Source organism: Diadema setosum, chromosome 14 (assembly GCF_964275005.1).
Source record: "Diadema setosum chromosome 14, eeDiaSeto1, whole genome shotgun sequence".
Classification (NCBI taxonomy): Eukaryota; Metazoa; Echinodermata; class Echinoidea; order Diadematoida; family Diadematidae; genus Diadema; species Diadema setosum.
In genome coordinates this window covers 22,679,435-22,706,186 of record NC_092698.1, presented here as the reverse complement: position 1 = coordinate 22,706,186, position 26,752 = coordinate 22,679,435, and the positions used below count along the sequence as shown (strand labels likewise).

Below are 26,752 nucleotides of genomic sequence, written 5' to 3'. Positions count from 1 at the left end.
GATACCATGGAGGACAGAGATACCGCCATCCTTCCCCATCACAGGCTGAACTTGTCCATCGTGCCGTCGATGTAGCGCAAGATGGCCGCCTTGCTGTGCGGCCACGTCACGGTCACCTGGCGGAGCTGGTTGGCGGTGGAGCTTCCAGAGAAGGGCTTGGTCATGTAGCACTTGACGCACTTGGTGGACGAACTGATCATACCTCCGAGAAGGGAGGCTCCGGACTGGGGGGAGAGAGTGATAAGAACAGCATGTGGGAGGCTAGCAGGTTTTCATATTGTTTTTGTAGCATCCTGTTTTTGTCAGTCATAATACAAAATTCATTTTACCAAGTACTGAACAAGAAGTTGAACCTAATCAAAGTATTCACAGAGGTTTCCATGATATTTGCTCCTGCGACAATTGCTCACATGAAATATCTGCACGCAAAGCCAAACACAAAACCTACCACAAACATAACCCTAACCCTAATCCTAATCCTCAATCAAACTAAACCTAAACTCTATTGCAACCCTAACCCTAAGTCCTTGGAAAAAATACGACCCGAGCTATAGTCACAGGAGCAAATCATGTCGTGTCACCATTTAGAGATCAGGTACACCTAAGTCCTATTTGCGCACCCAAAGCTAGCTGTCTTCCATCACAGCTTGTCAAACTCACCTGCCAGAAGCAGAGCTTGGTGAATGAAATGTACATGAAATATCTGCACGCAAAGCCAAACACAAAACCTACCACAAACATAACCCTAACCCTAATCCTAATCCTCAATCAAACTAAACCTAAACTCTATTGCAACCCTAACCTTAAGTCCTTGGAAAAAATACAACCCGAGCTATAGTCACAAGAGCAAATCATGTCGTGACACCATTTAGAGATCAGGTACACCTAAGTCCTAATTGCGTACCAAAAGCTAGCTGTCTTCCATCACAGCTTGTCAAACTCACCTGCCAGAAGCAGAGCTTGGTGTCGCCAAAGGCATAGGAGGCGAGATGTTTACCGTCCGGCGAGAACGAGAGGGCCGTCACCGCCGTCTGGTGTCCAGAGAGTATCTGGGAGTGGGTTCAATGAAATGACGGCCACAACATGAAAGTACTATTTTGTGATTTCCACAGTTGAACACCGATTCTGGTATTAAATAGACGAGGTTCCAATGACGTCATCAGGCCATGCTGAGGGGCAAAAACTGCTTAATGGGACACCCATATATGCGTGGGCAAGTACTAGGCGTTACATCCCATGTCCCATCATCGCTTGCGACTTTATCAGGCCAGTCACATCAGGCAGGCTGGTATGCGGTATGTGTGTCCACTGCATGCTAAAGCTACGCACTTAATTCACACATGATTTGTTTTTGCCCCTCGGGCAACGCATCATTTCATGAGGCTGAGGAGCAGTTATTGAAATGAAACATTTTGTGTGACTCAAGAAACAACCATTATGTTTCACACAAATACAATCTGCTCTTCAGAACAAAATGGACACATAGGCATCCCTTGAAAGGCAGCTTTGCTACACAAGCATTGTTATTTTACAACATAATATGAAGGAATTGCCAAGGTTTCTTAAAGCAGTTGAAATTTGACATACACAACTCTACTCACAAGTGTGTAATTGATACAAGTTTGATTAGATCTTAATTCTGCACCAAATGTTTAAACAACCAAAGACCACCCAGAAAAATCAAGGGGGGGGGGGGGGGTGAAGACATCTTGGCTTGTATTTATTCATTAATTAATTTTAAAGTCTGCTTTTATATTGTCCTCTTTTGCAACAATCTTGAAATTAGGAGTATGGCATGGATGGTGCAGCAAGGATGGAAGGGGGGGGGGGAGACTGACCTGCGCCTTGCCACTCTTGAGGTCATACATGGTGATGGTTCCTGCCTTGGCGCCCACGGCCAGCCGCTTGCTGCTGGGGCAGTAGCTGAGCATGTTGAAGCGGCAGATGAGAGGGAAGACCTCCATTAGTCCCTTGGCCTTCACCTGGGAGATCTCCAGGCAGAACACCACGATGTCCACTACCTGAGGTGGACATCGGAAAGGAAAAGGAGAGATGGAGATGGATCAAGGAGTGGTCAATTTCTTTGGTTGTGGCACTGTCTTAAAAGAAAAACAAAGCTGTTACACCTATAAATCTTTCGGCCATATTCAAAGAAGATATGACAATTGCAAGGCAGTGATTTCGATATGTAACCAAACCAGAAATGAATGATGTATAAAGTTGGAGGAAAAGAACTTATTGACTGTGTCCTAATCTGGGACATATTTGACTGTTTCAGATTATCAAGCAAAGTTGTCCTTAAATATCCCGTATATGAAGTAAACAGGTATTACTTATTAACATACCATCACCAGTTATCATAACACTAACTATGTAAAAAATAATGAGCTAAGTGAAACTCAATAAACAGTAACCTAAAGGGGAACATAATGGAGAGCTTATTGAACTGTTTTTATTCCTTCTTGGCACACAAGGAAACATTTTGAATTTGTCTTTACCCTTGATGATCACCACAACTTAAAGATGGCAATGCTGCTCTGCCTTTTCTGCATCTGTACGCAACTCTAGACTATTTCAGTTTAATCAATTCACAATTCCTAGTAACATAGGTGTAGTAAAACAACATTGAGGAAGCATGTTACTGTGAAAGTGAAAATTTCATGTGAGTAATGTTTCGCTCTCAGACAAGTAAGATAAATTTCCTGTGTTTTTAATTCCACTGAATCAAAATATAGATATAAAATATATTACATATAGCAAACAAAAAATTTGCATGTTTTTGTTATTGTGGTACTTTCATGTTGTGCGAAATTCATGAAGTTTATACTTTTACGGTAGCATAGTGCACTTCTGTTATAATGAAGTCCTCTGGACTGGCAAATCTTTTTCGTTATATCAAAATTTTGTTATAGCCGAACAATAAGCATATGAAGATATATAGATCATAGTTTTGGGACCTGAATTTTTACTACATTGTAACCAGAGTTTCATTATAACTGTGTCTGTTATAATAAAAGTGCACTGTACTAATCATTCACAAAAGAAGAGGCTGTAAGTCTGCAAAGCGGTCACCTCCACTAAAAGGTCGGCGACGTCATTCTGCATCTTCTCAATGAGCAGCTCGATGATGCGGAGGATCTCGGCCTTGGCCTTCTGGAGGGGGCTGGTGTTGAGCACGCTGGCTGGCACCTGGGCGTTGGAGGCCATGGCCTGGTGCCGGGCCACCTCCTTGGCCATGGTGGTGATGAAGGTCGCCGGGCGTGCCGTGGCGATGAGGGACAGGGCGTGGTGGGCACTACGACAGGAGTCCGCTGCTGGAGTGATGGGCAGGCCACTGGAGATGCTGCACATGGGAGATGTCGATTGGTAAGGAATGATTTAGACAATCCAGTATTAGATAAAGCTGTATTTGACACGATATCTAGATTTATTGGCCCAAGACGTTTTTTGTAGACCAGCATCACACAGCAATTTCATCATTACAAACTTCATGTTCACTTTATTATGAAACCAGCACATGGTAAAAATGCTGAAATGTCTTACGTGCTGCATTGGTCTTCTCATTAGCAATTATACTACTGCAGTACGTGTAAAATGTTCTAAAAATGAAGTGATTCTAAATAATTGCAGAATGTCCTTGTGATATCCACTACCAGCATCACTTTTTAGTTTCACTGTAAGATAGTTATCAACACTGTTGTAGCCATCATCATAATCAGCACTGTTCCCATCACCATCTTTGATATCAATAACCATCAAATTGACTATGCCTATCACAGTCAACATCATCATTATCATCATCAACCCATGGTACGAATGGTTCTCATATTACCACCTCCCTCATCATTATCACTGGCTCCATTGCAACTCTTTAACATCATGATCATTGTTAGCACCAACAGAAACATCAAACTTTAATAGCATTCTTGTCAAACATCAGCATCATCGTCACTATCACCATCTTCTTTGTCATCACCACCATCACCGCGTTGCCAGAACACGAGCATACATTCATTCCTGTCCCTCACCAAGCTGAGTAGAGGGTGGGGTCGCAACACAGCTCCAGGAGACCCAGCAGGACAGCAGAGACGTCTATGAAGGGCTCCCACACCGTGAAGCCACGCCCCATCAGGTCAATCCCCGCCCTGCGGATGGGCGTGTGGGCGGGCAGCTTGTTGCTGGGTGGCTGGAGCAGCAGGAATGCAAGAGCTTGGGCTGGTTTGTGAGTCAAAAAATTTAAAAAGACATATATGTACAAATCTGATACACATTCTGTTAACCCTTTGAGGATGGACTGATTTTGCTACAATACGCATTTCCCATAGACACCTGCCCGAGTATACACTGGACTCGTCTTCAACAGGTTAAGGTGCATGTTCTGACCCTCAACAAAAAATCGCTATCACATCATATCTATTCAAAAGTAAGAATTGTGAAGTTTGCAGCCATTTCCAGTAGACTACTCCTAAAAGGAAACAATTGGTAGAGGATTTTTCTTTCTTCAGGGCTCCGCACATATACACAGGCACACATAAAAATAAGATGCTTCTACACATCACTAGGTCATCCTGCAATGAGAAAGAAACATAACCATCATTTACCAACTTCAACTGCTACCTCCACTACATTAATATGAAACAAAATGCCTTATTTTTGACAATGACTCACTCTTTATACGGAAGAATTGATAAACTTTCTATCACTGGTCTTTTCTTTCCATTACACAAAAATCTGTACCTGTATGTCTCGCCAGCGAGTAGTCGGAGAGCCCGAAGCCCTGCTGGATTGGACGATTGCTGGCATTACTTGGCGCCCTCTGTCTGCTGGGCTGGATCTCTGCCCCAAACTGCGCCCCCATCACCCCCAGCATCACTATGGCAGTGGCCTGCTTGCGACGGGATTCAAACGATGATGACACCTTGCGGATTGGAGAGTCACCTGAACATGTGCAGACATTTAAAAGAGAAATTATACAAAAATTGGTAAATTCATACATCATTTTCAATGAAATATACTACAACATATTAATCTGGAGTCTAGCTACTTATTTTCAAGAGGTAAAAAGACTTATGGAATCCAGCAGTGATTACCATGGACATATGCACGATTGGGGAAGGCAATAATGTAATATTATGTTTTTGGAAAAAAAAGGTTCAGCAGGATTGAACTTTCTATACTGACAAACAATTAGGTCAAAACGCTAAGAAGCGCTACTCTTTTCTCACTATCTACATTTGTTACACAGGGGACTCTTAGCTCAGTACCAATTATACAAGAAGGGTTTTACAAATGTCCATGTCTTACTGAACTTGATTTCCGTATGACATCCCTTTGCATTTTGCATACCTGATAGAATCTCTTCCTCGTTTTCCACTTCGGAGCTCTCGCTGCTCCCCGAGTCCGGGTGATCCCTCCCCATCCCCCCGCCGGCCAATGGACTCTGCCCGGTCTGCATGGGGGCCGTGAGGCTGACGGACGAGTCCACGTAGTGCGGCAGGTGGGGTGCCCAGAGGTTGATGACCTCCTCCCGCCCGTCGGTGCCGATGCGCTGGAGCTCGGCGAGCAGGAGGGCCTGGCTGGCGGAGCGCACCTCCAGACACCGGTCCTGCCACCGCCGGGCCAGCATCTCCAGGTGAGGGGGCTTGTAGTGCACGCTACCCAGAAGGTCAGGCAGGAGGACGCAGTGGAGGGCTGCCAGGAGGCTCCAACCTGAAAATGCAACAGGCATTCACCAAGGGGTTAAAATTTACATTCAAGGACATAACAAACTTCATGACTTGGTGAATGCAATTCTGATGAATAGATACTCTAACAAAACCACTCCATTACTTAAAGAATTAATTATGGAGTGATCATGTAACTAGACACAGTAATCAATGCATTCAATGACATATTGATATTGAGTATGGCTAGTGCAACACAAACACTCACTTTAAATTCCATTGTTTGTCATCAATCAGATGTACTTTCTAAGTATTCTTTATACTCCTAGATATGACTATCAATGTAATAAGATTTCCATATGTGAAATTAGTGAATTTTTTTGTCTATCTCCTGAAGGTACTGCAACTGAAAAGACTATCAAAAAGTGATGTCTTCTTGGAACTTAGAGATAAATCTTGGACTCTTAAATTCAATTCAATTCATTTCACATCTTTCAACAAAAAAAACAAAAAAATAGACATATACGTATGTACAGAACATAACACAGAAATATACACAAAACAAAACACAAGCAGTACGAGGACAGTTACAGTAGAATATACACACAGTAAAAACAGTAAGAACTGCAGCAGATGTGTGGGAATGACAAAGGCCATTGGCCTGTCAAAGGTCAAACCCTGTTACCTTTGCAGACTCTGTGTGGACTCATGGCATAAAATCCTCACAGAACAAAACAAACAAATGAAATATTGACAAGATAATTTTGCTGACCTTGCTTGATTTGAGCCTGCTCTGGAGTGAGATCTGCTAAATCATCCGTTCCATTCTCCAGGCCATCTGTCTCATCCCTTCCTCCCTTGCTCCTGGATCTGTGTGTGACAATGTCAAAGATGAAACAATCTTTACACAATTCGGAAAATTGCCTTCCATATTGAGCAATCCTTCCAAAATAACATGGGCAGCCAATAAATAGATTAACCAGCCTGACAATAAGAGGTAACATTATCAATCTTACAGTAATCATATTCTTTGTCTGCACAGGTAACATGAATGCTTCAACAGTTATCTTTTCATCTCACGACCAAAGATGAAAATTTCCTTTCCTAGTATCACTTCAACGCTTGAATTTTCACTCTTTGACACACAAATGCCTTATAACTCTTTTCACCCTTTTCCAGAGCAGTTTAAGAACAAAACTTTAAAATCACTCGAGCCATCTGGTCGATGGTACCATGCCATACCTCTTGGCCTTGGGCTTGCGCAGGTGTGACAGCATGACAAAGCTGGCGTTGTTCATTCCCATGAGCGTGTTGGCCACAGAGATGACCGACAGGAGGTGCTGCGTGGTGACCGCCCGAGACAACTCCCAGTGGCCAAGGTAGCCTGGCTTGGGCTTATCTGGGGTGGTCAATGAGGGAGGCTCCTGTAGGGGGGGGGGGAAATTAGGCTCAGCTGTATACTATTTCTTCCTTTTCTCTTTGTCTGATTTGAAGTCAGACAAAACTACTCAAAGGCTGCTAAATAGTAGGGGCTGAAAGGAATATTTCCAGCACACTACAGGACTTGCAACCTTTGCAGATGTAAAAATGCACTGCTGCAGAGTTAAAAAAAAGGGGGGGGGGATAAATATATTTCAGCTAAAATATGGGAAAACTACACATACCTAGCATGCCCAGTGAAATTCAAAACCAAACAAAACATATTTTCCCTTAAAAAAACATATTTCCCTTAAAAAAATCATATTCTTCTATATGGAAAAAAAATGCACTTAAATGTTGTGAACACACATTACATTAGTTGTAAGCTCTGAGATTACCACAGAAAAAAAGTCCAAATCATTTTCCAGAATGGTGCAGACAATCTACATTTAAGTGTGAGTGTGATATCAATACATAGTCTATTAAAATATACTGTTGAATGATACAAATCCATATAAATGAGTTTGTTACATACTCGGACAACACTGTTTGCATTGCTGAATTTCTTCCAGCACTGCTCACGTACCTAGCTGCACTTGATACTGAGTATACAACCTCACAGGCAAATGTGGAACTACATTTTCTGACACTGTTCTGTTGCCATATTTCAAATCTATTTGCAGCTGTAGGAACTAATTTTTTCTTCAGCCATGCCTTCAAATCAGCATGGAAATCCAAAAAGTTTGACAGATAATCACTTGATGTACGAAATATTACACATACTTTTATGTGATTTCTAATGCTCCATATGAACATATATCTAAACACAAAATGACATACAATCATGTGCATTAGAATAGAGCACCAAATTCTACTACACACAAAAATTTAAAACTCCCTTCCAACAAAACATTAACAAGTAAACTATATCCAGACTGCTGGTAAAAGACAAGATTTATCATTAGTTCTGTTTTCATGATACAGCAGCAATCCTGTTAGACATGCACCAAAAGGATATAATTACCTCCGCCAAGGGGGTAGGTTATGTTTTCGTTACCATTGGTTTGTTTGTTAGTTCGTTCGTTCGTTTATCCGTGTGCAAAATAACTCAAAAAGTAGTTAGCGGATTGGGATGAAACTTGCAGGAAAGGTAGAGAATGACACAAGTAACAAACGATTAACTTTTGGTAGTGATCCAAGAATTTTGGGGGCATTTATGAAGGATTTTTGATATATTTGCAGGTAGGGTCAATGAACTTGGGAGTTCAGGCTGCACGTATTTGAGGTTTGCATGCGTGCACTAAAGTGTGTGTTCTAGTTTCTGCTAGGGCAAGGCGCGCCGTGCAGCTGAGGGTTTATGACGTAACAAAGGCTTCTATATTGGGAAATTGGGAAATTTTTCAGCATGTACTGTATACTGTTACGGATGGAAATCACTAATCTCTATGGAAAAGGTCAAAGAGCTTTTCCCCAGTGGTGGAGAGGAGAAAATCTCTTTGGGCAGACATCGGTGCAAATTAGCTGCTTGGCGGAGGTCTGCGCTCTCGGAGTGCTTTTCTAGTTATAAAAGCCACCATGCTCACCTGGTGGCTTCTTTTCTTCAGTTCGAGGGCCTCCTTGGCCGACATGGTGCTGGGATCTGGAGAGTGGGCCGGTGTGGCTTCCTGGGCCATCAGGTGGTGCCAACCGGGCAGCATGAGAGACATGTGGGCACCATGAGACAGCAGACCAAAGGAGACGGGACAGAAGGGCTTCAGTAGTCCCAGCTTGTGTGCGCAGATCTCATCCAGGGTGGGGTCGAGGCCCCAGGCATGCAGGCAGGACATGAACAGCTGGGCGATGTCGAGGGTCAAGTGGTTGGACTCCAGGGTCAGGTGCTTCGGCCCCTTGCGCCTGGCTCCCGTGTGCGACTGGGAGGCCTTCGGTGGCCGCAACGACCCCATGTCGTCGGAGTCCGAATCGCTGTCTCTCATCTGCTTCTCTATGTGCTTGGAGATGAAGCCCACAACCTTCTGAGACAGCTTGGGCGACTGTCCCGAGCCAGCTTTGGCCATCTGAGCCGCCATCTTAGCCATCTCCCCCTGGGCGCCCCTGTTGATGATACCTGGTATCAGATTCTTGTCCGTCAGCAGCTGCACGATCAGGTTCTCCGCGTCGAAGAAGAGGACGTGGAAGTCTGGGTCCTTCACATTGGACTTGATGGCCTGGATGGTGAGGGCATGAGACGGATCCTTGTTTGCGATGTCCCCGCTGTTTGGGACGTTCAGCATGGAGCCCTGAGCAGCAGCCAGGAGTGTGCGGTGTGCTGCATTCTTGATGGCTGTCAGGCTGCGTCGGCGGAAGGCCTGAGCGATGCTCTGTGCTGGGGTCAGCATCATCTCCGTTGTGATTCCCGAAGCATCGCACGCTTCTAGTATGTCTTCAGCTGTACTCCCTTCTGCCACCCTATCTAGATGACCTGCAAACAAGAAAGTTATCACTTTTACTCATATTTCTTCTACGACTTTACTATAATTTCATGTGATACTAAACCAAAAATCCAATACCCTAACATGGAATTCTGAAGAAAAAAATAAAGTTAAACTGAGACTTCTCATGTAAAATATTTAGAGGTGTTAAATCACTATTATTCTGAATGAAAAGTTTATTGCTGGATGCTAATAATTGCCAATAATCTACACATTGTAGACACATATTATGGACACATAATACAGCACAGAGACAATCACACCAAAATTGCACCATTCTCACCCGTCTCCATCTGCCAGACAAACACACTATTGTCCTCCAGGCCAACGATGAGGAAGTCCTCCGCCGGCCGCCACTTGATGTGTCTGATGGGGAAGAGGTGTCGGCTGGCAAGAAGCATGCACTTCCTGTCCCTCAGACTGAGGAGGGCCACTGAGTGGTCACTGGCCACGGTACACACACAGGTTAGGACACGAGCCTGAAAAGATGCACGGCAGATAGAAGCATACATTTGAGATACAGACACCTCTTCAATTAAATTATCCATTCAAATGAAGTAATTATGCTTAGTAAGCTGTTGGGAAAGTTAAGAGAGAAGACCGATCAATGCAACCTAATATAATAACTTTAAATAGAAGAACCACATTACAATACTATTAGCAATGGTCAATATCAACTTATTTCTGATTGACTGCTTTATCCCAATTGTCTTCCAGTTTATAAATGCACATCAACATCTGCTGTTGAGCTGACAGAAATGAAGTAAACCTAATTACTCTGATGATATCAAGGTGTCTGCCATGACTTGTATGTTAAATTTCACAAGAAGTCAACACAAGCTGTATTCATAATTTTTCCTCAAAGGAGTCAGGATCCTCACATTGCACTCCGCCGGTGGTACAACGATCCTCGTGAGCTCCCCACCATGGACACAGAACGTGTGCAGCATGCTGCCAGCAAAGATGTCCCAGAGGCAGACGGTGAAGTCGACTCCGCCTGAGACCAGGTAGGCGGGGTCGTAGCGGGTGTGCTCCTGGTTGGGGTACATGAGACACGTGATCTTGCCCTGGTGACCACGAAGGATGCGATGAGGGGGCCAGCCTAGGACAGACAAAAATCGCACAATTCACTTCAGTTGTTTGGCAAAATGGACTAATGAAAACTAAAAAACAGCACACAATTTTCACCTAAATCATTGTACACTGCAAGTTGCCATTAAAACATATAAATACTGAATCCCAGCTGTGGCACAGAGAAAAGAAACCGTAATATCTGAAAAGTTAAAGACTTCACACCTAAACCCGTTGGTCTGTTCTAGGTTGACACTCAGTAAGAAAATCATATTTTCAATCATTTAAATTAGTGAATTTGAGTATTTACCAATATACCATGAGTTCCATAAATATGAAACATGTGGAACACTTTCACAAAATAGCTACTGGGCCCTGGCTCAACAAACACTTCACAATTGCAACTTGCAACTTACCAATGAGTTACCACATCAGCAGCCAGACATCAAGCAATAAGCAACACAATCAGAGCCAAAACCCTCCATGAAACAGGCCTCTGGTTAACCCTAAAAAGACTGGGGGGGGGGGCTTTTTAGGCCCCCCCCCCCTCGACATTTTTCGCGATAAATCTGGAACGTAAAAATCTCACGCCACGACTTTTTATGACTTTTTTCTTTCAAGTCTTGCGCAACTTTTGAGACCAAATTCACGATGCCCAGGTACGCGGTTCTGAAGTTATGCAATATTTTCTAAGTGCATGTCAGACCAGAAATTGCTCAAAAACGTGATTTCATGTACAAATCCAATGCAAATTCTGTTTCTGACCAAAATTCATAAATGTCTCATCATTTTTACTTTTACTGATCAAAATCAATTAATTTCATGTTGTTTATGATTGAAATAGTGTTGATAATGATTTCCATTAAAAAAAACAATAAAAAACAAGAAGTCGAAAACAAATAAATATATAAAAAAGTTTAAAAACAATAAAATACATAAGAAAAAATTTTTTATACCGCCATTTTTTTTGATGTACATTCGATAAGAATCCTACACAGAGTACCTAAACTAAAAATCAGCAGTTTTGGACCTTTGATTACAGATTTACAGCCATTTTTTAAAAATTCATGCATAAATTAGCATAATTAATTTTTTAAAAAATAATTTTGAATACTTGTGAAATAATTACCTATTCAGTTTTGTAGATTACCTTGTGGGTGACGCGCGTGCCAATTTTCCTTGCAATCACGCGGTCAACGGCCAAGATCTTAGGGGGGGCCCAATGAGCCCCCCCCAGTCCTACGGGGCATCAAAATAGCCCAGTCTTTTTAGGGTTAAATGGTTAACTTGTCCGTAATATAGCAAATTCATTCTCTATACCCAGTTGCAATCGAGCCACTGCCAGTTAGTCCTGCATAAAGTCTAAAGGATTTTGGAGTCTTGTTAGAAACAGGTTGCAAAAATGAAAATAGAACAACAACAGCACCAATGTGAAGTAAAAGAGAAAGATGTTCCTAATGCTGACAGCTGTCTTACCTCTCCTGGCTGTGTGAGGGCCTTCAAGCAGCTGAGCAATGGCAGTCTGTACAGCGGGAACGATGGCAATACTCCCGTCCTGCCTACCACAGACAATCCAGCCCTGGCTGGGGATGTAGACGCTGGCTGTCACAACCAGTTGCTTCTCTTGGGTTCCGTCACTGGCCAGATTCTGAAATTACAGATGTTAAAGTGAAAACTAAGTTCTGGTAAGGGCCTGAGAACCCGTCTGACACCATTTCATATTTGCTTGCAATATATCGAAAGAGTCTACAAAGAAACTTACCTGGCTGACGCGGTTTGCCGGAATGATGAGTCGTTTTGGAGTATTTTGAGAAAAATAATAAAAGTCGGTAGACCGACTTTTATTCCAGAAGGCTCCAGACTAACTCAGTCTCAGGGAAAACTCGACCCTATTTCAGACAATTTACACACAGTTCGTGATCGCCATGTTCATCAGTACTCAATACTACGGGTACCAAACGAGGCCTTGATGAGCAGACAGGAAAGTGCGTGCTAATCCTGTACAAAACAAATGGACAGCGCGCGGTCCTCAAGCCTATATAGCAACAATTGCCATATAGTATACGCACATCACCTCAGTTGCTGAGACGCGCGGTCTTTGAAGTTTTTGATGTTGTTTATCAAGCGTCTTTGATTGTTTTTAGAGGTGCTTGAGAGGCGCACACTAATTTTGCATGCGCGCCAAAGAGGTTTTTGATGCGCGCATTGTAACAACTCGGACCATTACTGCGAGTAGCCAGAACGCTACAATGTAGTTTATACAGGCCGCTCCCATATGCATAGTACAACGCTGTACAATCCAGAGGGACAACCAATACAACTCATCCCGCCGTCAAGCAAAGCGAGGCCGAGTTATCCCCGAGTCCGAGTCTAGCCTGACCCCGTTCGGGTAAGTTCTGAGACTGAACGTTTTTGGTTAATATTTCCCATTTTCGTCGTTACCCATCGAATATCTTGTTATTACAGCGTTATTCCGCACATTTCCTAGGCATACGTTCACATTTTGGAGCAAAATTTGACAACTTTTGCAGGCGTACCAGAACTTTCTTTGGGCTTTAAGACCACTGGTATGAGCACAAACAAACACACATACACACACAACACACACATAAATGCACGCTTACACACATGCCCAAACACAAGCAAGAACACACACGCAAACATACTTAAATGCATAAAGGGTAGCAATTCTCACACATGCTGATTTCCAATTTATGCTGAATGGTCACTGTGAGCTCCTGATGGCAATATTTTTATACTGAATTTATCAAAATGCAGCGCTTGAAGAAACATTCATTTTTGAATTGATGAAAATCTTGCGTCAAGTTGTGTTTTTATTGCAATTGATTGATGAATTGCCCTACATCAGTGTAAATAACATACTTATTTACGTTGATGTAGGAAAATTTTTGATCAGTTGCTCCATTCATTCTGTTGTCATTATCTTTTTACAAGGAGGTAAGACAATCTCAAGCCATCAAAAGGCAAAAATCTGCTAACTTTTAATACATCACTCTGAGTCTAAAGTACTGAATGAACTAGCTTGAACTAGCTTGAACTTGGTACATATCTAGTGTTCAATGTATCAACATAAATACAAGTAATTGTCTACATTTTTCAAATTAATGCTTGGCTGGATTTAACTGCTTTCAATTTCATGTAGACACATTTAACAGTATCTTTTAACCTATCAGGATAAAAAATCACACAACACTGATAGACAGGCGAAATTTGGGGAAATGAGTGCAGATCTCTTACCAGTTGATCAATGATGCCGCTTGGTTTGGGGCTGCATGACTCCCAAGTAGCACTGAGACTATTGCTGGCTGTGGGTGGCATCACTATAGAAATGAAATCAATGCAAAATGCTTTGACATTGTAATATAGGCTTGTCCATTGTAAAGTACATGAACATTCTCTGTGGAAAAAAAAAAATCATATAGTAAAATATATTTGATATCTGTCAAGCTATGGTCTCCTCAGAGATTATAACATAAACACACAAGCAAAGCAAAAATTTCCAAAGAGTGGCTGGAGGACCAAATATCTAATTTTCCATTATCAAAATTATATAAAATGTTATATAATCTTCTCCATCCAATTCCCCCCTCCAAAAAAAACACACACATTTTATCGTACATGAGCATGTTTATCCTAAATCATTCACACTACAGTCAACTTCGGATACCTCGAAGTAGTCGGGACTGAAGAAAATGGTTCGAGGTACGTGAAATTCGAGGTACGCGTACGTCGAATTTTCTTCGACGTATCCAATGTTTATCGATGTTCAACACGGTATCTGTTATGATGCCTACCGATTGTTTGCATGCTTACCAATTGGAATGGAGTCGACTTGAAAATGAATAAATTGAATGGAAATTGATGTTCTTCAATCAAGACTATTTTCTGCTGGACAATTGAATCACCAATCACCATAAAAACAACAAGAAAATACCGGTACGTAATCGAGTGCAAGAAATGCGTGCTGAATGTACAAGTACATGTATTTGTATCTGCATGTGGAAGTGATGTGTCTACAGAATAATGCAGAGGAACCCGTCGAAAACTAGATTTACCAAGCAGACAGATACACAATTAAGAATCACAAGAATCACATTTTTAGCTTTGCAAACTTTTAATATTACGCACAACACATGTTTGATGGCTTAAAAGTGTAACACGAAGCTCATCAAAAAAACAGTGACAATCATTGATATTTACGTCCAGTGAAAACATGCACATGGAGCTACAGGGAGCGACGGCAATCTCGCACTGCTCCGCAGCGGTCTTCCGCGTGTCTGTCTACTATGTACTACTATACTATCCATACAGTAGCTATGTATGCTGTATTGACGAGACGAACACGTTGTTATATGGATGAGAAACTGGCGCAATAAACAAGTGTAGAGAACGGTAACACACCGTGCACGTGGCGAACATCATTCAATGTATGTGTATGCGTGTATGCGTGATTGGGAGAATAACGGTCGCGTAGAGGGTGGCTCGAGGCAGACAGTACAACGCAAATTCAAACAAAACCAGATGTAATACATGTACAGCCGCAATCAGCAGTAAGTAAGTAATATCGCAAGATCACATTCAGTCTACCACTTCTGAGTACCAACATTGCTACTGTAATCATAAGCATTTAACAAAGAGTGATTGTTCACATAAAAAAAGAGAAGCAATCTTATACGATATTGCTTGACAGGGGAAAAAATTAAATTACCGAAAACTCAAGTAAGATACAAGACATAACAGGGTAAAGTAATTGTTTACAGAACTTCAGTGTACACGTCTGACCTCATAAAGTCTGTTAATAGTTTTGAGGTCATCATTAATTAGAATCAGTACTCTGCCTATTCATAGACCTAGCAGGTGAACCGATGACAAAATTAAGCGAAAACTGGCCTACGAGTTCATAGGGTGAGGTTGAAATATTTTGTATCATAAATGTACAGTATTTTCAGAAACGATCATTGATCACTCGAAAGGCAAGAACTGAAATAAATGAAACCCAAAGGTCGAGTTTTACGTTCAAACAACTTTGGGTATACGTTTGCTTACGTTCTGTTTCATGAGGTCACCACTTAAAATCATATTACATGCAAAGCCAAGCCTTAATTTAAGTATGAGACAGCAAATGGTACAATGAAAGCAAACGTTAAAATCCGACATTACTGGTTTATATTTTCCCGTCGTATATGATAGATATGTCAGTACACTGAAAAGCGTAATGTAATGGAGGGGAAGTCATAGAAAAGTTGTTTGATTTTAAGAACGGAGCAGATTTTGCATGATTACTTCAATAATAGGTATGACAAATTTAGAAGTTCGATGGAAACATACATGCTTTGTGGCTTGAAATTAAACAACATGTACGAATCACATTTGTCTCGTCACTCATAATCCCTTAACAGCGAAACAGTAAGTGATTAGATTACATTACATTACAGATTTATATTTTCCCATTGTATTTAATGGATAAGTCAGTACACAGAAAAGCGTGAAGTAATGGAGGGGAAAGCATTAAAGTTGCTTGATCTTAAGAACGGAGAAGGTTTTGCATGATCAGTACCTAGATAATTTTAGTAATAGGTATGAAACATTAACAGAAGTTCATTAGAAACATGTTTTGTGGCTTTGAATTAAACATGTACGAATCACATTTGTCTCTCATCACTCCTTAACAGCGAAATAGTATACAAATGATGCACAGGATAGAGTGCGTTAGTGTAGGCGTAGTGCACTCGAGGGTATTTACAATTGTGAAACATGCACGAGGCGAAGCCGAGTGCATGTTGCACTACATTGTAAATACCCGAGAGTGAGCTACGCCTACACTAACGCCACGAAATAATCCTGTGCATCATTTGTTTTATAAAATGGGTCGAAAATTCGAAAACTAACATCATTTTTCAGCGTTTTTCACGTACCTTTGTGGGTCAAGACGTCCGAAGATGTTCGTCCCAAACTTTTACGCACGTCGCACTCGCGGAAGTCCCGCACATACAGTAGGCCTATAAGTATAATGGGGGGTTGGGTTTCCGGACACCCGCATGAAAACTTACTTATTTTACATAGAATATGCACCCTTTACCTTAAAGACTTGATATAGACTCCTCATATAGGCCTACTAGACAACATACTCTGAAAACGGCGTGAGAATTAACCTGCTAAATCGTTGGATTTGCTCTTCAAAGTGACTCCATGTACGCGTCCGGTCCCATAACGCTTGGTCTACTGTACTGTACAAAGTGTACGTATAGTACGGTACAGTATACGTACGTACGCCACATATGTTATGCACAAGGGAAGACAGGCCGGCCGGCCGGCAGCCCAAACTAGAAGTTGTTTACAGGATTGACAGCGCGTACGCGTATGCATGCAATTCATCAAAGGAGCCGCCGCGCGCACAGACGATCGGCAATCTACCATAGGATTACAGGCAGTGCAATTGTACTGAAGTAAAGGAAGGAGGTGTGTCTCATTTCAGCGCTTCCTATTGGCTACATTCTTGAACCCATTTTATAATCAGTGATGTTGGTTTGCTTTTTCTGATGTTTATAATTACTCATGAGATACAACTCATAGTTCTCCACGAGCAATTGCAGCTCAGCTGGTGTTTGCTCAAAGATGTCAAACTGCCTGATCACGTTCAGAGCTTGACTCACTTCACTGATCGAAGGTGATTTGCGCACACAATCCTCCCCCTGTTGGCTACTAGTTTCACCATTACCGTTCTCGTCATCGCTCTCGCCGTCTTCTTGGACTCCTGTGATTTCAACAATCTGGTCATCCGTTAAGAGCTCGACGCCCGTGTCTGTTGCATCCACGTCTACGTATTTCTCCATGGCAGGTAGCGGGAAGAGGTCGCCCAATCTCTCCCAGATGCCGCGAAATTCTTGTGCGTCTTCAACACCTCCCTCTTCACCGCGATCTCCATCTTCCTCTACTTGCTCACACGGAAAAACGAATCCAACATGCCTGTACACATTGGCTATTGTCTGTTGGGACACCTTGTTCCATGCCGTCTTCAAAGCGATGATAGCGTCAATAAGGTCCCATTTAAAGGGAATTCCCCCATCTGCCGCTGCAAGTCTTCGGAATGCAAGGATGTGCCTGTAGTGTTGTTTCAAATTTCTGATGACACCACCATCCATTGGCTGGGTCAAGCTGGTAGTATTTGGTGGGAGAAACACAAGTTCAATGTTGTCCAGCTTAATATGAGGATGGGCCGGACAATTATCGACTACCATTGCGATCTTTCTCTCTTCCATCTTGCCGTCAAGTTTCCTCAGCCATGCCTCAAACAATGCTCCCGTCATCCAGGCCTTTTTGTTGGCTTCGTAGGCAACTGGCAGCTTTTTCACGTTCTTAAATGCGCGTGGTCGCTTGCTCTTTCCGATGACAAAGAGGGGGAGTTTGTCGCTGCCATCCATATTAGCGCACACTAGAACAGTGACACGTGTTTTCTGCTGTTTACCTCCATGGTAGGTAGTGCCCTGAAAACCCGAGGGACTTCTCTGGTAACATTTGCCAAAATAAACCAGTTTCATCGGCGTTGTAGATATCCTTCGGGTCATAACGCCTCAGAATATCTGTCAGCTTTCCATCTTTCCAGCCTTGGACAAGCTCTTCATCCACCCCAGCAGCTTCTCCAGCCTTTTTGATGTGGCCTATTCCGTGTCGTTTTTTGAAACGTTCAATCCAGCTCTGTGAGGGAGCTGTCTCATGACCAAATTCTTTGGCAAAGTATTTGGCTTTTTCAAGCAGCATCTCCCCATCAAGCCGGAGATCGGGCAGAGATTCCTTTTGCCGAAACCACGTGATCAAAGCCGCATCCACATTGTCGAATGCCATCTGCCTCATTCTCCTGACGCCCTTCCGAGCATCACAAGGATTTTCAACTGCTTGCACAATTTTGTGGCGGTTTTTTATCATGTCCGACAGTGTGTTGGTCTTCACATTAAACTTTGCCGCGACATCTTTTTTCTTCCATGTTGGATTTTCATCCATGAATGTGAGGATTGAGTATTTTTCCTGATACGATTTTGCGTTCAATTTTCGCTTTGTTGCCATGTTCGAAAGTGATACACGTGCTGCTCTCTTTGACCAAAGGAAAATGGCAGAGAAGTCTATTGCCAAGAGGATTTGTACCCAGTTTCCTTCACATTTTGGAAATTGAAGTTACGCAATTCATATTCTCGCTATTCGCTCCGGCAGTCTATCCAACTTCATGAAAGGAAAAGCACTTAGCAGGAGATTGATGTTTGGACAGTGATATAACTGTCAACACCTAAGCAGGTGCGCCAAGGCGGTCAAGAAATCTACGCGCGCGGTATGACTATCACAATCGCAAAATCAGAACACAGTAATTAAAGAAAAGGAGATGCTGGGGCAGATCGTAGTGCTACTGTAAGCACTCCATTGGCATGGGTGCTATGTGCATACCGTGTACGTGTGTAGGTAGGTGTGGGGGATGTTTTGGGGTGTTCTTTTTTGCCAGCCGTGTATTGCTTTGAGAGCGCAATCTGTCTCGAAATATTTAATCGAGTGTGAAAAGATTTGTGACATATCTTCGCTGTTCACGCGTGCTTAATCGGGGAGAAAATGTTGCGTGCGTGATGTTCGAATTTCACTTCGAGCAACATGCTGGGAAATACAATAAGTTAATAAAGGTCGGGACATGAGATTTCACGTCGAGGTAACCAAATTTCGAGTTAGTTTTTTCGAGCTACACGAATTTTAACACACGGAAACTCCATAGGAACAATCGGGACTTTCCATTTGCCTCCGAGGTAAGTGATATTCGGCTTATCCGACGTCGAGGTATCCAAAGTTGACTGTATTTCCACAATACCACAAAATTTCTTTAGACATATCCATTTTCACAATAATATCTATGATGGTATCGTCTTACATTTCACATAGCATTTACATTAGAGAGAATTTAGTACACAGATCTAGCATCAAGGGTATTTGGTAATGTCAGTAACTCATTATTATTTGTTTTCTAAATTGTAAAGATATATTTTATGTCTATCACAAAATGGTCTTCTTCAACATATTTTCTCAAATATTAAACATTCATCATAATGGCAATTATTATCACATCTCTATAAAATATGCCACCAAAAATCTAACCTGGCAGAGTATCAAATTCCTCTTGTTTGAGGTAGCTAAGCTCCTTGTCCGATACTTCCGGAATCTTCCAGATAGTGACCCTTCCGGAGGAATCCCCACAGGCAAACAGTTTGTAGAATGGACCCCGTCTTCCGTAGAAGAACGTCATGGCAGGTGAACAAGACAATGGCTAAGAAAAAATAAAACATTACAAATTTATTTCCAAAAAAAAAAGTGTCAAATTACAGGTATTTCTAAATATCTGAAGACATAACTACAGTACCACAAAACAAGAATATTTCAATACAGCAGATAGAAACTTATTGTATATACAAATAATCAGAAGAATAACAAGTATTGCTATGACGATTCAAATGACTGTGCAAAAACAAGACTCTGTCAGGTAAGGTTACCTTTGTCGAATACGCTTCAAATTCTGTCTGATTACATAAAAGTCTTGAAATTTGTCTAGACAGCTTTCTGGGCATAAAGCAGTGCATTAGGTTGATTACCATTATTACATTATGACTCCTTTAAAGTAAGATATCAAACATTCATATATCTAAGAGATTCTCGCACTTGCATTACACACATGAAGCAGCCCTAAATTATATACAAAGATTGAATACAAGATTCTATCCTTTGTTACAGTTCTCTGTTTCACCTAGCCTTTTACACAACGCTGCACAGTGGCACTGGTCAGACTGTCCCTGACCAGTTTTTGTGTTGAGACAAGCTGGATTCTGTGGCTATGATTTATGGCTTTATCATATACAAAGAAAAACCTTGATCACGCAAGAAGCACAAAGAAGGGACATTCAATTCTTGACATACCTTCTCAATAGGAGCCTCCAGCACACAGTAGAGGAATGGTTTTGTAGCTGGGGTGCCGGGATTCTGGCCAATGCTGCTTCTAAAATCATCGCTCTCTGGAATACAACTAGGTGGGAAAGAAAAATGAGATGTCAAGTAATGAAGTAATAAATAGTCCATACAGTATGAGGGTGTGCTTTCCGCCACAGTTAGAAGCTTTAGCATTGTTAAGCTGTAAATTGAGCGGCCTGGTGCATTCTCAATACAACATTTTGGCTTTATTCAGATAAAAAAAGAATAAAACATTGTCCTAAAATGTGACTTTTGGGCTGTAGAAAACCATATTTTTCTGTTATGTTTGTGGTGTTTGGTATTTAACACAAGTTTGTTTGTGGTACCATCATGCACACACACACGCACACACAGACACACACACACACACACACACACACGCACACAAACACTCACAGATCAATCCACTCACTTTGAAGGAAGTTGATAGAGATATCCCTTTCCCTGGTTACTCCAGACCAGCACTCGATCGGCCGCGATGAAGTCGCCCCCTGACCAGTGCTGCCCTTTCTCACAGTACTGGACACAGAGCTGAGAAAAGTCCCCAGCATCACAGATCTGGAAGGAGAGACAAAAAAACAAATATATGCCATGTTCAAAAGGCATGTGACATGTGACACGGACTAAGACAAAACTCTTGATTGGACTAAAAAAAGATATATCCTTTCAACAAAGTTCTACTACTCTTTCAATGATCTGATTCTGATTTGAACAAAAAAAAAAATATATATATATATATATGAAAATATCTCTGAGGCAATTCATAGATATCTTTTCAAACCATGCACTTCAACAAATTAAACACTTTATTTTAAAAAAATGGTATTCCTCTTCCTAAGACTAAGAACAAAAGTAAAATAATGACTTGAGAAATCTTTTATCTTGCTTTTTGTTAACCAATCCTCTCTTCTTCTGGCTCCCTTTCTTCAGCGATTAGCACAGATGACTGACCTGAAACTAACTGTCCATGAATAAGTTTTGTGTAATCCTCTTAATCCTTGCTGTATCACAACAGCCTTCACAGAGATTACTGTATCAAAACTTGCTCAGTTTGTGCACTACCCTAGCAACATTTTGGGAGGGGGGGGGGGGGGGATGGAAACCAACAGTTTGCCAGCATTACTAGCCCGGCAATTTATGGTTACTTGCAAGACCAACACAAGGAATCATCCGTACGATCATGAAGGTTTTCAAAGCAAGAGAGCTTTTCACTATAGACTGGACAGTACTCGCTGGGAAAGCATACTACCAGTAAAGGAGTGATGGATGGCGGTGCAAGTGTTTGGGGCGGAGGTAGGTTTTCTGCGCTCACCTGCCACTGTTTACTGCACACCACCAGGACAGTCCTGAGAGTAAATGCACACACGGCCAGCGACTTTGCGTTCCGACAGCGGAGCTGCTTACACTCCTCCTCATACTTTGGCTCCGTCTCCTGGATACCAGAGATCAATGGTACACCAAAACAGGTTGGAAATTGCTCTTCAATACATGCAGCAAAAGACGAACAACGTAACAATGAATTTAAACTTTTGTGGAGATGGAAATGCACCTACCCATGATACTCCATTCAATTATCAATCCTTGCTACAGAAATAAGGCAGCTTGGAAGGATAGATACAAAAAGTTAAACAAGTCATTCTCATGACTCTTGGCTTTTTTTTTTTTCCTTCAGGCAGCCACAGATGACACTTATAGGCCTGAATTAAACAAAAGAGCTTAAATCAATTCGACGCATTGAAACAAGTATGCATGATAGGTGTACATGTACCTTGCACATGCACATGAGTTAATCTCAGTAAGACTGTAAGTTAATCTCTATATTCAAGACTGCATTTATAGAGAACTACTGGACATTACAAAACATGTTTCTCCAACTACCAGGAGCCAAGAAAGGGCCACTCAGTATCAGGGTTCTCATATTACTTGCCTACAAGCAAGTTGTAGTAGCCCCAGTCAAGTGCATATGCAGCACCCTGGATTTCTCCTCATTCTACTCTCTGAAGACTGTGATATCTACACACTGTACATCCACCTCCCCAATGCTATTTCAGTGATAATACAATTGTGGGAACAAGAAAGAACTTTACCTTTTCATTACTGCACAAGTTCCAGACCTTTAGCATACCCGAAGTTGAAATACCAATCACTACATCCTCTGTGTCAAGAGAACATGGGAGAAATTATTAACTTCTTTACTTTCTTCGCTTCTCTCAACACCAATCACAGAATGTTTTGTCCCTGAAAGTCATCTTTCAGACATCTCACATGTATGTGATCTACTATTCAAATAAATATTTCCAATGAGTAATGTGTTATCCAAGGGAATGATTTCTCTTTTTGAAATGGAATGGTAATTTATACAGGTGTATACAGTATCTTGAACAATATGGTGTATAATTCTACAGAATGCAGTGAAATTGTTACACGAATGACATTTTGTATAGCAGTCATAACAAAATCCATAACAAATTGCTATGTTCTACCAGGAAAATTATTCCTTGCACCATAGTTTTTTTCTTCTTCTTCTTCTTTTCAGGGAAGATTTTTAGGGGAGAATTCACAGCCATAAATAACTTCCTGCATTAAACTATATGGACAGCTATGACGAACGTAATTACTACGTACATTTGCTTTAAAATAAATGATAAAACCATCTTATAAGCCAGTTCAGAGTTATATTCTGCTCATGAGTCGATAAAGTCATCCAGGAAAAATAAACATAATGAGACAAAGAGTTGCAATGAGCAATATCATGATGGTTTCTTTAATGTTGCAGTAAAAGAACATTTCTAAACATTCAAGGGAGCTTTTTAACATAAAAGCAAGTTGGATTGCATAACTGGGTGATGTGTAACTTTACAACCATCTTATTCTGTGGATTAAAATTTGAGGTCATTTGAACCATCACTAACCACAAACAGGTCTATTTGGCAGGAGAAAACAAAAAAACAAAAACAAAAAACATATCAGCATAAAACATGCTACCATTTTATTCTGCAACATTCTGTAAATAGTCTCTCATGAAGTATTCTTTTCTATTAACCCATTGAAGACGAGTCCCAAGTATACTCGGGCAAGTGTGTATGGCAAATGCGTGTTGTAGCAAATCAGCCTGTCCTAAACGGGTTAATCTCATGATTTCCACATGGTATATCTTTGAAGACAACGGCTGACAAGAGACAAATGCGAAGTCTTCAAATGTAGAAAGCAGGGCAAATTTGACCCCTTCCTACTACCTTGTCTCTTCAGGGGACGGACTACGCAGAGGGCAGAGATCCAGTCCGGAGCGACCTTGGAGGACAGGGTGTAGAGCAGTTCCAGGCTGGAGGCATCCAGTATGTGCACATCGGGGTAGTACCCCTGACAGATGATCCGCCATTCCCTGCTGGACCCCTGGGTCACCTGGTATGGCTGGGCGGGAAGTACACATGTACAGGTACACAATTTTGTTAGTAGACTCTAGGCATAAACGAATGTTCCATTGAAACAACAAATAAACTTACCACTATATGTTCTAAATAGAGTTTTGTTGTTAGTTGTTGTTGCTACATTTTTGTTGGTGCTACATTTTTCCCTTGTGTTATTTTTTTTTTTTTTAACCTATAAGCCTAAATCTAATGAGGACGTTTGGACAAGTACATCATTAATGCATGGTTTCCAAGTAATCCTTCATGTTCATGTAGTATGTAAAGGGCTAGGGAAAATATTGTAATCCTCCTAGATGGACTTTGATGTCATGGAGTGCATGAAGCTAAATACATCAAAACATATACTATGAAGAAATATTCATATAATGTTTATAGTCATGTTATCAGAAATAAACAGATCCTTCTCATTATTTTACCGGCAGAGACTCCCACACTGTCAAGTACAGCACCAACGGTTTTAGTTTCAGACAATCATGACATATTTGCTACTAATTTTGAATCTGCTGCAACATATAACAAAACCTCAACAGTTTTGAAAGTCCTCATTGCTCAGCTTTTGAAACGGCCTCCTTACTGGTATCGACATAACGCAACATCATGCGTTCATGCCATATATTACGTATTAAAGGAACAGACATATAAATGTAAATGAGCCAGGATATTTACATGCATGTTGAGATGTACACCAGAAAGTTTAGTTTGCTCTATACATCTTCCGTCACAGACGTCCCACAAGAAGATCTCTCTGAAAGTGTTAAACACACACATGGGGAGATAAATATTATGAGCATAACTTACGATAGACAATGAATTTTCTTTCATTATTCTAACACTAAATAAGTGGGTTCATTGTAATCAATGCACAAGATAGAGAAATCATGCTTCTCAAGCTACACATTTCATCAATGCCAAATCTACTATGAACTGCTTGAGAAAAATGTTCTGTTTAACATCCTAATGGTTGACACATTCATGTACTGTATATCACTAAAAAAAAAAAAAAATACACATTCTATGTCCTTACTTGGTACATATGACAGATTTTTGCAGTTTCACTTCCCAAACGAAAGGAAACCAAAGGTACTTCTAGTAGACCAAATGAGAAGTAAAAATGATTCAACTTGACATAGCAACAGACTCATTCTGTCTTTGGGCAATAAATATAGATATGACTAATATCTAAAATCTACTTTTGAGTACAGACTTTAACCTTGAATGAAATAAATCTCCTCAAATATGAACTGACAGTAGCTTTTTTAGATATTCATACCATGGGGCTTCATCAAGTGCTACATTGTAACAAGTACTGTAGGTATTCGAGTTTTCTATTTCAGTGGTGAGACTTCCTCAACACAGTGACAACTTACATGCATGTTTTGATTTGATAACTAAAGGCAAATTTAGCAAAGCAATGAATGAAGTGACTGTAAAGGTGAAGCCTTTCACTTGCGAAATGACAGTACATTTGTGCATTCAAGTCACATGACAGACAACTTTTGATATGTCTCACCCATTCTCGGCGGCACTGACGAAGCTGGCTGACTCCCAGTTCTCATTGGCCCGTGCAAGGCATGTAATCGACGAAGAGTGTCCAAAGAGCATGTTCCTTGGCACAACCTGAGGAAACAAGACAGTCCAAAGACAAACTGACAAACTTAAATTGATGCAAATTACTGGTGATGCTCTTAACTAATTTCCTGTACATACATTTTATTGTCGCTTAGAATGCTCAAACTTATACTGTACCACAGCAGAGCTAAAAAGAAACATTATACAATTGTACAATGTACTATCATCAGGCATATATAATTACTAGGTACTGCAAAATAATGAAGCAGGTCCTAACCAAATGATTTGTTGAGAGCGTACACATAACAAGACACTTATTTTGCCTAACAATAATCTTGCTTATGACTGGCCATTAGCACTTTGGTGTCGCGATGAATGATCGGGTGAGATTTCATTGTTTTACATACTTGTGATGAGGGTGAGTTAATGATGAGGGTGAGTTAAAAGAAAACAAGGATCCGCATCATCATTTCAGAAAGCAAATATCACACACCATTTTGTTTGGACACTAGTATACATGTAATTACCAACACTCAGTACCTTTGAAAGAGTCCAAACATCCTCAGCTAAGTGCATTGCCTTGGGCATGTTGAAATGACTGTTCCAAAGGTACCTTGTGAGGGTAATTCTTACATTTGTACTAATGCTCTCATTGGTGTATATAGAGCTTTTGCTTCCTCTAAAATTGTTGCGTTTCAATAGACAAGAATAAAGAGTTAATGGCCAATCTTATGTAAATAATTTTTGTAGATGAAATCAATGTGGACTAGACTATATCATCTAGATGTATAAATGTAGATCTATGCGAGAAGTGTTCTATACACAGGGCTATGCCAGAAGCAACACAAAGTGAGAAAAGTTAATGCATTCTTGGAGTTGGATGGCACAATACATCTACAGGGGTGTTTAAAATCCTCTTGGGGAAAAAAAAAATCCTCCGCCCAGCAAAACTTATATACCAGACCTTCATGTTATCGTTGAGGTCCCACAGAATGATCTGTCCATCATGGCATCCCGTGATAATGGTTTGCTGGTCACTAGTCACTAGTACAGCAGACACGCAGTGGGTGGGAGCCGTCTTGCCCCACAAGACAATGGGCACCACCAGCCCACTGCTCGTCAT

At 41.2% G+C, this 26,752-nt stretch overlaps 1 protein-coding gene and 1 pseudogene across 1 annotated transcript; both read right to left on the bottom strand.

Moving 5' to 3' along the window:
- On the bottom strand, positions 1-26,752 carry LOC140237475 (WD repeat-containing protein 7-like). The gene is made up of 23 exons (XM_072317400.1): positions 26,594-26,752; positions 25,571-25,677; positions 24,727-24,805; positions 23,869-24,043; positions 22,720-22,787; positions 21,945-22,064; positions 21,045-21,190; positions 20,582-20,687; positions 19,769-19,937; positions 13,880-13,962; positions 12,098-12,269; positions 10,432-10,652; positions 9,834-10,029; positions 8,666-9,540; positions 6,906-7,087; positions 6,436-6,533; positions 5,347-5,709; positions 4,738-4,938; positions 4,029-4,215; positions 3,073-3,343; positions 1,839-2,021; positions 945-1,049; positions 1-224 (listed from the first exon to the last, which is right to left on the bottom strand). The coding sequence occupies exons 1-23, from the start codon at positions 26,750-26,752 to the stop codon at positions 39-41; spliced, it is 4,452 nt and encodes a 1,483-aa protein (XP_072173501.1). The 3' UTR covers positions 1-38.
- Positions 17,131-18,703, bottom strand: LOC140237796 (tigger transposable element-derived protein 4-like; annotated as a pseudogene).

Coding starts and splice junctions, on each gene's coding strand:
- LOC140237475 (XM_072317400.1), bottom strand. CDS start 26,752: ATGACGAGCAGTGGGCTGGTGGTGCCCATTGTCTTGTGGGGCAAGACG. Junction 9,541..9,833: donor TGTCTGGCAGATGGAGACGG/GTGAGAATGGTG, acceptor TCTTGTTTGCAG/GTCATCTAGATAGGGTGGCA. Junction 4,939..5,346: donor CGAGGAAGAGATTCTATCAG/GTATGCAAAATG, acceptor GCACATGTTCAG/GTGACTCTCCAATCCGCAAG.